The sequence below is a fragment of the Pseudophryne corroboree genome, chromosome 7 (genome assembly GCF_028390025.1).
Source record: "Pseudophryne corroboree isolate aPseCor3 chromosome 7, aPseCor3.hap2, whole genome shotgun sequence".
Taxonomy (NCBI): domain Eukaryota; kingdom Metazoa; phylum Chordata; class Amphibia; order Anura; family Myobatrachidae; genus Pseudophryne; species Pseudophryne corroboree.
Window position 1 is genome coordinate 269,850,964 of NC_086450.1, and position 15,177 is coordinate 269,866,140.

Genomic DNA, 15,177 nt, shown 5'->3' on the forward strand with positions numbered 1-15,177 from the left:
ACCTTGTCAACCTTTTGACTGTCAACCTTTTGACCCGGTTAACCTTTTAATTGTTGACCATTTGACCCTGTCAACCTTTTGACTATGGACCTGTTGATCCTGTCGAACCTTTTTACTGTAGACCTTTTACTGTCAACCTAATGACTGTCTATCTTTTTAATGTCTATTTTCTGTATCAGAACCGCACCCATTATAGAAATGCCAATGGTGTGCGTCTTGGCAGTGCAGTATTGAAGGAACAGCATCTCTTTGGGTTTAAGTGGACAAACATTGAAAAGTTCTCAAGAGAACAACTCCCTTAAAGCTGTGTACTAGCAAAAGGTCTGACCTCATCAGCTGACGTTGTATTACTTTTTTCAGATGAACTCAAAGCCTGAGTGGAAGATTAAACCATCCTCTTTTCTTCTAAAAGAAGGCGGGAAAGATGAAACAAAGGATGTCCATGACCCTTATAACTTCAGTCCCAGTAAGTTCTATAAAAAGTATTGGTCTAATCAGTGTTTTAGTGTATGCAGGGATTCCACGACCTTTATGTTTGGGGGGAGGGCAAGGTATAATTGAAAAATACAACATTAAGTGGCCCATTTACAGCTTATTTAGGTTTAGACTCGGTAGAATTCTTATAACCGCTATTCAGTCAATAAGAATTTCCTATAAGATGTGTTAAAAATCACATCCAGGGTCAGGTGCTCTGATAGGAGCCCATCCCAGCAATTTGTAAACTAAAGTGATCGCATCAAGGAGCACTTTACTTTATGCTGCGGACCTACTGCGCATGCATGGCCATTAGACAGGGTATGTCCGGACAATCCCTCTACAAGTAAATTGTGCAATGTGTAGCCCAAGACTTTAATGGCTAATGCCATCGCTGTCAAAGATATCTGCTGCGGAATTCCTGTCTTACTTTCAGGGTATACTTGCATTTTAAGATTTTTATAGTGATTTCGCACAAAATGTGTATAATAAATATTCCCCCAAACATAACTTAAACATGTGAGTGACTGTATGTAGAAGATGAAGAGACAGGACCCACTCATCGCTCACACCCAGGCTGAGGCTGTGCATGGAAGATAATTAGTCTCTATACAGGGTACATTCTCAGCTGAAAATAGCTGGAGGTCAGGGGTTGCCATGAGTGAAAGGGCTGGGAGGACAAACGTGAGCTGTGGGAAGGAAGGGGGTGGGGGGAGAGTGGTGAGGAACATATTAAGTTAGAGGTAAGAAGGACACAGGGCTGGTCCCTGGGGAGGGGCCAGCCCATATTAACTAACCACACACTGTATAGGTTGGATCCGGGTGCAGGAGTAGGGGGGAGGAGGGGGAGGGCCCCGGATGCAGGCAGAGAATGGCTGTGGGGAGAGAGGAGGTGTAGCAGCCAGAAAAGGTTTGTATTATCTCTGTCCCGACACTGCCCCTATTAACTGTAGATGGCAGCCGCTCTGCACCCTACGACTCAGTACTTTGACTGGCGCCTCTCAAATATTTGGAGGGGTGAACTGCCCCCTTGCCCCCCTGTTCCAGCCCCTATGAGTATATCTGTATATAGCTATTAATTATCAACATTGATTAATACATATAATGTTATGTTTTTTGTTTAGGTAGCACATTGTTAATTATTTTCAAAACACTGTACAAAAAAAATCGCCCAAAACCAACCTAATCATCCCGCACCCACTTACGCTTATTCCATTAATTTGTGAAATAAGTTTACATCAATTACCAGAAAACAGATCAGCAAGTCATCAATGATGAATTAACCCACGGTAACAAAACCTGTTCATATTTAGCAAGGCCTAGAATAGCAGTAGTCTAAAACAAATGTCTTCTGGGGACCAGATCATCAACTCCCAGATGACAGATCTACAAGAAAAGAACATTACAAAATGCATTTAATATAAATTAACACTTGACCAAAAAAAGGATGAAAAGTGACAAGGGAGGTCATTCAGGTGTGGTTGCACCTGTGATATCATGTGCAACGTACCGATGTTTGGTACTTTGCGCACGACTTTGACATCTGTGGCAAGACAGCAGCAGACTGTCAGTGATTGATAGTCTGATGTTGCTCGGAGAGAAGGTAGGGGCCGACGATGTCCTCCGTTTGTGAAAACAGAGGCGTGTCACTGCCATTTAGAAGGTGGGAAGCGGTCAGGGATCTGGCCGTCATAAAATGGATATTTCCTGGACTTTGCGACGTGTGGCTTGCATGGCACCATAGGTGTTGCAAATTGCCCATTGATGGGAGAGGAAGCAGCAGTGTTAGTATGGGCCGGATGTAATGCGGTGCAAGTTTTTAGGCAATTTCCAACTCTCATCTTCTCGCACTTTGAGCTTATATCCCGGAAAACACAGTGCCAGTATATCTTAATAGATCAAAGTCTCTTACCGCCATTCAGCCTAACAGTATTCTGCAAACACCGGAATCGGCACCGTACCCTCACCTCATCACACTTCAATAAGCCACTCCCAATGCGTTCCGTCACTCCTTATGGACTTCATCAGGGGGAGTGGTCTTACTACATCCTGGCTCATTTAAATGCTGGCTGAGTGCCAATGGCAATATTGAAATCTTCTAAAGCCACAAACAAAGTTAATTTCTAATTACTTATACCTATATGTTCTATTCCTTTGAACCTCAACTGGCCCGGATCACTTAAATTACATTCTTGGAAAAGACTTGGTGTGCTGTGATTGGTCACTCAATTTTTTATGTTTCTAGTATGTTCAAGGATACGAATTTTAAGCATTCTTTTGGACTTTCCTACATATCTATAGCCGCTTGGACACATGAAGAAATATACCACTCGCAAAGACTCAATATTAGATTTAATTCTTACAAATGGTGATAGGATATCCAACATATATGTGGGTGAGCACCTGGTATCCAGTGATCACCAAGCAGTATGGTTTGGTATAAAGACAGGATCCAACTCCCGTCACACAAAAACAAAGGTGTTGGATTTTAGAAATGCTGACTTTGCAAAAATGGGGAGATGTTTAAGTGATTCATTGGGGGACTGGAGGTACTTGGAAGGAGTACAGGAGAGGGGGGAAAACTGAAAAGTGCAATACTAAGTGCAACATATCAAAAGGGTTAGGAAAAGCACCAGGAAAAGGAAGCCAGTGGGGTTCACAAAAGAAGTAGCAACTAGTGTGAAAGCAAAAAAGATGGCTTTTAGGAAATACAAACAGACTCAAAATAATAACGACAAAGAGGTGTATCTTGACAGACGGAAGGATGCTAAGAAAGTGATCAGACGTGCAAAGGCAGAAGCTGAGGAGAAAATGGCCCAGTCAGTAGATAAAGGGGGCAAAACATTTTTAAAGTATATTTGTGAAAGGAGAAAATCAAATGGAGGAATAATAAGACTTAAAACAGAGAGTGAGCATTTGGAGGAGGGAGACAAGGCAATAGCAGATCACCTAAATAATTATTTTTGCTCAGTATTTACTACAGAAGAAGGGATGGGGCCACAGTTAAGTTGCAAGGACATTCATAAAAATAAGGTACATGAAAGTACATTTACAGAGGAGAAGGTCCTAACAGAACTTTCACAACTAAAAGTGGATAAATCAATGAGACCAGATGGGATACACCCCAGGATACTCAAAGAGCTAAAAGATGTGCTGGTTACACCTTAACAGAATTATTTAACCAGTCACTAAATACAGGTGCTATTCCAGAGGCCTGGAAAAGAGCAAATGTAGTTCCACTGCACAAAAGTGGAAGCAAGGAAGAAGCAAATAGCTACAGACCAGTAAGCCTTACATCAGTAGTAGGGAAAGTAATGGAAAAACTATTAAAAGAAAGAGTTGTGGAATATCTTAAATCAAACAACTTACAGGATCCAAAACAGCATGGATTTACTGATGGGAGATCATGCCAAACAAATCTTAATGACTTTTTTGACTCTGGGACGAAAATAATAGATCAAGGGGAGCTGTAGATGTAGCATATCTAGACTTTAGTAAGGCATTTGACACTGTCCCACATCGCAGACTGCTAAATAAACTTGGAAGCGTGGGGCTAGATTATAAAACAGTTAAATGGATAAGAACCTGGTTGCAGGATAGGAAACAGACAGTTCTAGTTAATGTAGTGCAATCTATGGAGGGAAATGTTACCAGTGGAGTACCCCAGGGATCTTTACTTGGTCCAGTTCTCTTTAATATCTTTGATGGTGACACTGCAGATGGTATTGAAAGGAAGGTATGCATTTTTGCAGATGATATAAAGATATGCAACGGGGTAGACACACCGGGAGGGGTAAAACAAATGATTGATGACCTAGGTAGGCTTGAGAAATGGTCAAGAATGTGGCAACTACAGTTTAATGCTAAAAAATGCAAAATCATGTACTCGGGTCTCAAAAACCCAAAGGCTAACTATAGTATCAAGGATACTATAATGGAAACTACTGAGGAGGAAAGGAATTTAGGAGTCACTATTTCAAGTGACTTGAAGGCAGGAAAGCAATGCAACAAAGCAATGAGAAAGGCAAGTCAGATGCTTGGTTGCATAGGGAGAGGAATCAGTAGCAGGAAAAAAGAAGTGATAATGCCACTGTGTAGGTCATTGGTGCGGCCCCATCTGGAATACTGTGTCCAGTTCTGGAGACCATATCTCCAGAAGGATATAAATACATTAGAGAGTGTACAAAGAAGGGCAACTAAAATGGTGCATGGCCTACATCACAAAACTTACCCGAAAAGGCTAAAAGATCTTAACATGTATAGTTTGGAGGAGAGAAGGGAAAGGGGGGACATGATAGAAACTTTCAAATATATCAAGGGTCTTAACAAAGTTCAGCAGGGAAACATTCTTCAAAGGAAGAGAAATATTACAACTCGAGGACATACACTGATACTGGAGGGGGGGAGGTTCAGGGGAAATTTAATTAAAAATTACTTCACAGAGAGGGTAGTGGATAAGACTGTAGAGCAATTTAAACATGCTTGGGATAGGCACATGAATATCCTTACGAAGAATTAAGGTTCAAAAAGGGTTGAGATTGCCTAAAGGATAAAAAAAAGGGGCAGACTAGATGGGCCAAGTGGTTCTTATTTGCCGTCAAATTCTATGTTTCTATGTTACCACAAAAATTGAGTTGCAGTTAATAAATCTGTTGATGTTATACAGCCCATCATCACTCCCTTTAACCGCTTAACTGACAATTTCCCCCCCAAAAAACGCTCCAAAATTGTCGGGGGGTTTTATGAGTGTATTAGGTGAAGAACATGAATTTAGCCCTATCCAAAATGATTTTAGTAAAAAAAAAAAATTTTTCCTTTAAAAAATACAATAAAAATCTATTTTTTCAAACATCGATCAAGAACATCCTGTTCGACCAGGTCAGATAAAGCACCTGCAAACAGGGCCGGCAACAGAAATCTTGGGGCCCGGGTACAGCGATATCTCTGGGCCCCCCCTCAGATTATATATAAGACACTCTTAACATGGGGAAAGACTCACCTGCGCTGCACTCCCCAGTAATTAGACCTGAACACCGCACAGCAGGTACTATACAGCCCTCACATCCAACCAGAAGAGGCAGGAGCAGGGTGCGGGAATCCTGGCCAGGGGAGCTGCCATGTCCCATAACTGAGCTGGACCCGAAAGAACGGGTGCACACTCGCTCCGCACAGTCACTATGTGTGAGAGGCTCCTGTCACTCCTCCTACAGCTCGCTGCCCTATTTGGCAAGACGGCTCACATCACTGCCGGACACTAAATGGCGTATGTTTGGGGCCCCTCTTAGTCTTGGGGCCCGATACAGGTGTCCCCTTTGACCCCCCCTGTCGCCGGCCCTGCCTGCAAATGGTTAAAGGTGTGTGTGTGTGTGTGTGTGTGTGTGTGTGTGTGTATACATATATATACACACAAACACACACACACACACACACACACACACACACGCACACACACACACCTAGAGAGCTATCCTTTAAAAGGGAGCAATGATGTACATACTAGAAACATAAAAAACTGAGTGACCAATCACAACATTACACGTCATTTCCAAGAATGTTATTTGGGTTATCCGGGCCAGTTGAGGTTCAAAGGAATAGGACATATTCTGTAGGTTTCAGTAAAATAGGGGGTGATATAGCAAAAGAACTAGATAGGAGAGAAACAAACTGGATACTAACCTTGGACACATTAAAATCAAAAGAGTTAAACAAGGGGCTTGAGATGACCCCGTTTATAACCGAGTAATACTGTAAATTTAATCTATCATTGAAAGTGCTGTTGCTCTGTTTTAATGTGTGTACATTGCCTGTTACATTTATTTTGTCTTTTAATTGCAACAATGTAAGCTAGGCCCCTCCTGAAATCTTATAAAATGATGGGCCACAGTTCAGACTTATTATTACATTTACTATGTAATTTTAATATAAATGTGTGTGTGTATGTGTGTGTATGTATGTATATATATATATATATATATATATATATATATATTTCTCTTACGTCCTAGAGGATGCTGGGGACTCCGTAAGGACCATGGGGATAGACGGACTCCGCAGGAGACATGGGCACTTTAAGAAAGAACTTTAGGTATGGGTGTGCACTGGCTCCTCCCTCTATGCCACTCCTCCAGACCTCAGTTTACTACTGTGCCCAGAGGAGACTGGGTGCATTACAGGGAGCTCTCCTGAGTTTCCTGAAAGAAAGTATTTTGTTAGGTTTTTTATTTTCAGGGAGCCTGCTGGCAACAGACTCCCTGCATCGTGGGAATGAGGAGAGAGAAGCAGACCTACTTCTGTGAGTTTCAAGGCTCTGCTTCTTAGGCTACTGGACACCATTAGCTCCAGAGGGAGTCGGAACACAGGTCTCACCCTGGAGTTCGTCCCGGAGCCACGCCGCCGTCCTCCTCACAGAGCCGGAAGATAGAAGCCGGGTGAGTATGAGAAGAAAGAAGACTTCAGAGGCGGCAGAAGACTTCAGATCTTCACTGAGGTAACGCACAGCAGTAAAGCTGTGCGCCACTGCTCCCACACAGCACACACAAACGGCAGTCACTGTAAGGGTGCAGGGCGCAGGGGGGGCGCCCTGGGCAGCAATATAACCTAATTTTCTGGCAAAAGTAGAGATATACAGCTAGGCACTGTATATATAAAGAGCCCCCGCCAGTTTTTTTATATATTTTAGCGGGACAGAAGCCCGCCGCTGAGGGGGCGGGGCTTCTTCCTCAGCACTCACCAGCGCCATTTTCTCCACAGCACAGCGCTGAGAGGAAGCTCCCCGGACTCTCCCCTGCTTATCCACAGTGAAATAGGGTTTTAAAGAAGGGGGGGGCACATAATTTGGCGCAAAAATAAAGATTACAGCGCTATCTGGGTAAACATATCGTGTGTTTTTTCCTGGGTCATTAGCGCTGGGTGTGTGCTGGCATACTCTCTCTCTGTCTCTCCAAAGGGCCTTGTGGGGGAACTGTCTTCAGATAAGAGGATTCCCTGAGTGTGTGGTGTGTCGGTACGCGTGTGTCGGCATGTCTGAGGTAGAAGGCTCTCATAAGGAGGAGGTGGAGTAAATGACTGTGGTGTCTCCGTCGGCAACACCGACACCTGACTGGTTGGATATGTGCAATGTTTTAGTGCTAATGTGAATTTATTGCACGGAGTCTTGGGAATGAACAGGCGTCAAACCCTGCCTTTCCCCTATGTCACAGGGACCTCCGGGGTCTCAAAAGCGCCCACTATCCAAAATAGTAGACACTGACGCCGACACGGATTCTGACTCCAGTGTCGACTACGATGATGCAAAGTTACAGCCAGAACTGGCAAATAGTATTCAATATATGATTATTGTAATAAAAGATGTTTTGCATATCACAGAGAAACCCCCTGTCCCTGACACGAGGGTACACATGTATAGGGTAAAGAAACCTGAGGTAACCTTTCCCCCATCTCATGAACGAGTTATTGAAAAGGCTTGGGAATCTCCAGACAAGAAACTGCAGATTCCCAAAAGGATTCTTAGGGTGTATCCTTTCCCGACTAAGGACATGATACGGTGAGAATCTTCCCCAAGGGGGGAAAAAAGCGTGGACACGCTTATCCAAAAAGGTAAAGCTGCCATCCCAAGATATGGCTACCCTCAGGGATCCTGCTGATCGCAAACAGCAGACTACCTTAAAGTCCATTTACACACATTCTAGTACCTTACTCAGACCGGCAATAGTGTCGGCTGGAGTTTGTAGCGCTGTAGCAGCGTGGATAGGTACCTTATCGACGGAAATTGATACCCTGGATAAGGGTACCGTTTTATTAACCCTGGGTCATATTAACAATGCTGTCTTATATAGGAGAGATGCTCAAAGAGACATTGGCCTACTGGGTTCTAGAATCAACGCTATGTCGATTTCTGCTAGACGAGTCCTATGGACCCGGCAATGGACACGTGATGCCGTCTCAAAGAGGCATATGGAGGTTTTACCTTACAAGGGTGGAGAATTGTTTATGGAAGGTCTCTCGGACCTGGTCTCCACTGCTACAGCTGGTAAATCGAATTTTTTGCCTTATATTCGCTCACAGCTTAAGAAAGCGCCACATTATCAAATGCAGTCCTTTCGATCACAAAGAAACAAGAAAGTACGAGGCGCGTCCTTTCTTGCCAGAGGTAAGGGCAGAGGAAAAAAGCTGCACAAAACAGCTAGTTTCCAGGAACAGAAGTCCTCCCCGGCCTCTACAAAATCCACCGCATGACGCTGGGGCTCCGCTAAAGGAGTCCGCCCCAGTGGGGGCACGTCTTCGAGTTTTCAGCCACATCTGGGCTCACTCACAGGTGGATCCCTGGGCAATAGAAATGGTTTCTCAGGGTTACAAGCTGGAATTCGAAGAGGTGCCTCCTCGCCGGTTTTTCAAATCGGCCCTACCAGCTTCTCCCCCGGAAAGGGAGATAGTGTTAAATGCAATTCACAAATTGTATCTTCAACAGGTGGCGGTCAAGGTTCCCCTGCTTCAACAAAGGAGGGGATATTGCTCAACCCTGTTTGTAGTCCCGAAACCGGACGGTTCGGTCAGACCCATTTTAAATTTAAAATCCCTGAACCTATACTTGAAAAGGTTCAAGATGGAATCGCTAAGAGCGGTCATCGCCAGCCTGGAAGGGGGGGGACTTTATGGTATCTCTGGACATAAAGGATGCATACCTTCATGTTCCAATTTTTCCACCTCATCAGGCGTACCTGAGATTTGCGGTACAGGATTGTCATTACCAATTTCAGACGTTGCCGTTTGGGCTTTCCACGGCCCCGAGGATTTTCACCAAGGTAATGGCGGAAATGATGGTGCTCCTGCGCAAGCAAGGTGTCACAATTATCCCGTACTGGGATGATCTCTTCATAAAAGCGAGATCAAGAGAGCAGTGCTGAACAGCGTCTCACTTTCACTGAAGTTGTTACAGCAACACGGCTGGATTCTCAATATCCCGAAGTCGCAGTTGGTTCCTACGACTCGTCTGACCTTCCTGGGCATGATTCTGGATACAGACCAGAAAAGGGTTTATCTTCCGATAGAAAAAGCTCAGGAACTCATTCCAATGGTGCCTACTGGACAAGTGGTCCGGGTCACATCTACAAATTCATCAGTTGATCACCCTGTCCCCCAGAGCCAGGGTATATCTTCTGTGGTGGCTGCAGAGTGCTCACCTTCTGGAAGGCCGCATGTTCGGCATTTAGGACTGGATCCTGGTGACCACGGACGCGAGCCTCCGAGGTTGGGGAGCAGTCACACAGGGAAGAAACTTCCAAGGTCTTTGGTCAAGTCAAGAGACTTGTCTTCACATCAACATCCTGGAACTGAGGGCCATATACAACGCCCTACGTCAAGCGGAGACCTTACTTCGCGACCAACCAGTTCTGATCCAGTCAGACAACATCACCGCAATGGCTCATGTAAACCGCCAAGGTGGCACAAGGAGCAGAGTGGCAATGGCGGAAGCCACCAGGATTCTTCGCTGGGCGGAAAATCATGTAAGCGCACTGTCAGCAGTGTTCATTCCGGGAGTGGACAACTGGGAAGCAGACTTCCTCAACAGACACGACCTGCATCCAGGAGAGTGGGGACTTCATCATGAAGTCTTCGCACAGATTGCAAGTCAGGGGGGACTGCCCCAGATAGACATGATGGCGTCCCGCCTCAACAAAAAGCTACAGAGGTATTGCGCCAGATCAAAAGACCCTCAGGCGGTAGCTGTAGACGCCCTAGTGACACCGTGGGTGTTCCAGTCAGTCTATGTGTTTCCTCCTCTTCCTCTCATACCCAAGGTGTTGAGAATAATAAGAAAAAGAGGAGTGAGAACAATTCTCATTGTTCCAGATTGGCCACGAAGGACCTGGTATCCGGATCTACTAGAAATTCTCACAGAAGATCCGTGGCCTCTTCCTCTACGACAGGACCTGTTGCAACAGGGGACCTGTCTGTTCCAAGACTTGCCGCGGCTGCGTTTGACGGCATGGCGGTTGAGCGCAGGATCCTAGCGGAAAAAGGCATTCCGGATGAGGTCATTCCTACGCTGATAAAGGCTAGGAAGGACGTGACAGCTAAACATTATCACCGTATATGGCGAAAATATGTTTCTTGGTGTGAGGCCAGGAATGCTCCTACGGAAGAATTCCATCTGGGCCGTTTCCTTCACTTCCTACAGACTGGAATGAATTTGGGCCTAAAATTAGGCTCCATTAAGGTTCAGATTTCGGCCTTATCCATTTTCTTTCAAAAAGATTTGGCTTCTCTCCCAGAAGTACAGACTTTTGTGAAGGGAGTGCTGCATATTCAGCCTCCTTTTATACCTCCGGTGGCGCCTTGGGACCTTAACGTGGTGTTGAGTTTCCTTAAGTCGCACTGGTTTGAACCACTTCAAACGGTGGAGTTAAAATATCTCACTTGGAAGGTGGTCATGGTATTAGCCTTGGCTTCGGCTAGGTGAGTGTCGGAATTGGTGGCTTTGTCTCATAAAAGACACTATCGGGTTTTCCATATAGATAGAGTGGAATTGCGGACTCGTCCTCAATTCTTGCCTAAGGTGGTGTCATCTTTTCATATGAACCAACCTATTGTGCCTGTGGCTACGCGAGACTTGGAGGATTCCGAGTCCCTTGATGTAGTCAGGGTTTTGAAAATTTACGTGGCCAGAACGGCTAGAGTCAGAAAAACAGAAGCACTGTTTGTCCTATATGCAGCCCACAAGGTTGGCGTTCTGCTTCAAAGCAGACTATTGCTCGCTGGATCTATAACACGATTCAGCAGGCGCATTCTACGGCTGGATTGCCGTTACCAAAATCGGTCAAGGCCCATTCCACTAGGAAGGTGGCCTCGTCTTGGGCGGCTGCCCGAGGGGTCTCGGCACTACAACTATGCCGAGCTGCTACTTGGTCGGGTTCAAACACCTTTGCAAAGTTCTATCAGTTTGATACCCTGGCTGAGGAGGACCTCCAGTTTGCTCAATCGGTGCTGCAGAGTCATCCGCACTCTCCCGCCCGTTTGGGAGCTTTGGTATAATCCCCATGGTCCTTACGGAGTCCCCAGCATCCTCTAGGACGTAAGAGAAAATAAGATTTTAAACCTACCGGTAAATCTTTTTCTCGTAGTCCCAAGTGCGGACTACTTCTGCAAGACTTGTATATAGTTTTGCTTACATAAGGGTTATGTTATAGTTTTCATCGGTCTTGGACTGATGCTATGTTGTTTTCATACTGTTAACTGGTTAGTATATCACAAGTTATACGGTGTGATTGGTGTGGCTGGTATGAATCTTGCCCTTGGATTAACAAAAATCCTTTCCTCGTACTGTCCGTCTCCTCTGGGCACAGTTTCTCTAACTGAGGTCTGGAGGAGGGGCATAGAGGGAGGAGCCAGCGCACACCTATACCTAAAGTTCTTTCTTAAAGTGCCCATGTCTCCTGCGGAGCCCGTCTATCCCCATGGTCCTTACGGAGTCCCCAGCATCCTCTACGGACTACGAGAAAAAGATTTACCGGTAGGTTTAAAATCTTATTATATATATATATATATATATATATATATACTAGGTGATTCATCGCGCACTACGGGCGCTCTTCACACCGTTGTAAGGGGCTACGCCCCCTTAACCGTTGCACACCCTTGTGGCGTGCAATATTTTTATTATATGGAGTATTACATCCAATCATAATTGTGTGAGTGGTTAACTATTGCATGGAGAAAGGGCATGCAATGGTTAAGGGGTCGAAGCCCCTTGCAACGGCGTGAACAGTGCACGCAGAGCCTGATGAATTATCTAGTAGGTGCTTTGGTTGGGGGAGTGGTGGGTGTGGGGAAGATGCAGATGGGATCCTGGGGTGCCGCGGGAGGGGCGGTTGTGGTGGTGCCGCAGGTGGGGGAGGGTGCGTGGGTGCTGTGGGTGGTGGTCCGGAGCCACTGCGGGTGGGGGAGGAGCAGTTGCGGGGGTGCCCCAGGTGGGGGAGGGGCGGGTGCGGGGTTGCTGCGGGTGGGGGAGGGGGGCTTGAGCTACCACAGGTGCTGGATGGGGTGTGGGGGCACCGCGGATGGGGCCCGGAGGTACTGTGAGTGGGTGAGTGGCGGGTATTGCTTATCCTGCTTATCCTCCTGTCAGCAGCTAAGCTGCTGTCCTCCCTTTGGCAGTGGCTCTCCTGGAGACTCTCAAAGCAGCCAGTCACTATTGTTAGCGCCGGTGTCCCAACGTGCCGCATTACAGTACAGCTCCCAGCAGCCCTAAGGGCCGGAATACTTCGGCGCTAAGGGCTGCAGGGAGCTGTAGTTTATTTAGTGCGTCTACTTCCCTGTAATGCGGCGCGTTGGGACACTGTGCTAACAATAGTGACTGGCTGGCAGAACTGACTGACTGGCTGAATCAATGTAAAAGGTGAGAGTGCTGTGCAGTGTCAGTGACACTGCACACAGGCCTGGCGCTAGCCGCTCAGCAAATGGATGCAGTGCAGGGAGGCACCAGGAAGGAGAGGCATTCTCCCTGCTCTGCATCCCTGTGCTGAGCTACTGCTGCTATCCCTGCTGCTGCTGCCAGCTGCTGTCACACATGCAGCTGCCCCGGCAGCACAAAACCTTATCTTCCCCTCGGCGCCGGCAGCACAAAGCCTCCTCTCCCCCTTCCCCTCCCCTCCCCTGTGTGACATGCAGTGGCCGGGTGGGAGCCAAAGGGGGTGGGGCTAGATGGGAATAAGGGGCGGAGCTAGACGGGACCATGCTGCAGCAGGAGGATGAGCTACTACAGCTTCGACCAGCCAGACTTCATTAGGTAAGTGTCTGGAAAGAGCGTGAGTGTGTTTGTGTAATATACAGTGTCTGTGTATACTGTATATATATGTGACTGTGTATGTGTGTAATGTATGTATGTGTGTGTGTCTGTGTGTATATATTGTATGTGTGTATATATATATATATATATATATATATATATAATGTGTCTGTTGTGTGTGTATGTGTGACTACTGCATAATGTGTGTAAGCGGCCCTGGTACAGGGGGCGTTACGTGTGTAAGCGGCACTGGTACAGGGGGCGTTACGTGTGTAAGCGGCACTGGTACAGGGGGCGTTACGTGTGAAAGTGGCACTGGTACAGGGGGCATTACGTGTGTAAGCGGCACTGGTACAGGAGGCGTTACTTGTGTAAGCATCACTGGTACAGGGGGCGTTACGTGTGTAAGCGGCACTGGTACAGGGGGCGTTACGTGTGTAAGCGGCACTGGTACAGGGGGCGTTACGTGTGTAAGCGGCACTGGTACAGGGGGCGTTACGTGTGTAAGCGGCACCGGTACAGGGGGCGTTGCGTGTGTAAGCGTCACTGCTACAGGGGGTGTTACTTGTGTAAGTGTCACTGGTATAGGGGGGCGTAACACATGTAACATGTGTAAGCGTCACTGGTTCAGGGGGCATTACATGTGTAAGTGTCTCTACTACATGAGTATGCGAGGGTGCAAATTTATAGTTTGCAGGGGGGCGCCGAACACCCTAGCACCGGCCCTGACTGCATATCCACTGCACTGCACAGCTCTGTCACCTTTTACATTGGTTCAGCGTCCAGACATTACCCTCCGCGATACCACCCACTCTATCTGTTACATTAGCCATCTCGGGGCTTCCAGGCCGGCAGCCCAGGTGCTGTGTTGCGGAGTCAGGGCCTCCGGGGATCTGGGTGCGGCTGTGGTGGGGAGGCACTTCTGTGACATCACGCTCAGATGAGGTTCCGCGGCTCAGAGAGTATGCGACGCAGGGAGGGCTATGAAAGGCTTCCGCTGCTGCGCTTTCATACACATCTATGCCGGTGGCCGCAGCAGCTTTTGTCCCACATGCGGCGCTGCTGGGGAGTGGGGATTGTTGATGAGCGGGAGGGGGCAGGTGGACTGGCAGCAAGACATTGCTGGTCATTCCGAGTTGATTGCTCGCTAGCAGTTTTTAGCAGCCGTGCAAACGCTAAGCTGCCTCCCACTGGGAGTGTATTTTTGCTTAGCAGAAGTGCGAACAAAGGGATCGCAGAGCGGCTACAAAAAAATTTTGTGCCGTTTCAGTGCAGCTTCAGACCTACTCAGTGCTTGCGATCACTTCAGACCATTCAGTTCCTGATTTGATGTCACGAACACGCCCTGCTTTCGCCCAGCCATGCCTGCGTTCGGCCAGCCACACCTGTGTTTTTGCGAACACTCCCTGAAAACGGTCAGTTGACACCCAGAAACGCCCACTTCATGTCACTCACTCTGCGACTGCCTGTGCGACTGAAAAGCATCGCTAGACCCTGTGTAAAACGGCATCGTTTGTTGTAATAGTACGCCGCGCGTGCGCATTGCGCTGCATATGCATGCGCAGAAGTGCCGAGTTTTTGCCTGATCGCTGCACAGCGAACAACTCGGAATAACCCCCATAGGACGCTGAAGTAAAAGGATTGTTTTTTCCCCTATCTACAGCACAGAGACTTGCTGCAGATGCAGTGTCATACACTCCAGCTGCACCTTTTTGGCAGGTACAGTCCCTTTTTATTTATGGTCTGTACTGTTTTTTTGACTCTCCAAGCTTCCATTAAAAGTATAGGACAAGGGGCGTGGCCACACCACTGCACCCGTGGCCACGCCCCCTTTTCGAATTTGCGTCAATGTTTATGTGTAAATTGTTGGAGGGTATGTTGCTGCAGATGCAGTGGGCTTATTTTGGGGTGAGGGGCTG

At 47.0% G+C, this 15,177-nt stretch overlaps 1 protein-coding gene across 1 annotated transcript in view; it reads left to right on the top strand.

The window, feature by feature from the left end:
- DNAH7 (dynein axonemal heavy chain 7) overlaps positions 1-15,177 on the top strand; it is a 1,092,938-nt gene that overhangs the window by 82,011 nt on the left and 995,750 nt on the right. Inside the window, exon 3 of the mRNA XM_063934143.1 lies at positions 361-466. Within this exon, the coding sequence (XP_063790213.1) occupies positions 361-466 (106 nt within the window). The remainder of the gene's footprint in view (positions 1-360; positions 467-15,177) is intronic.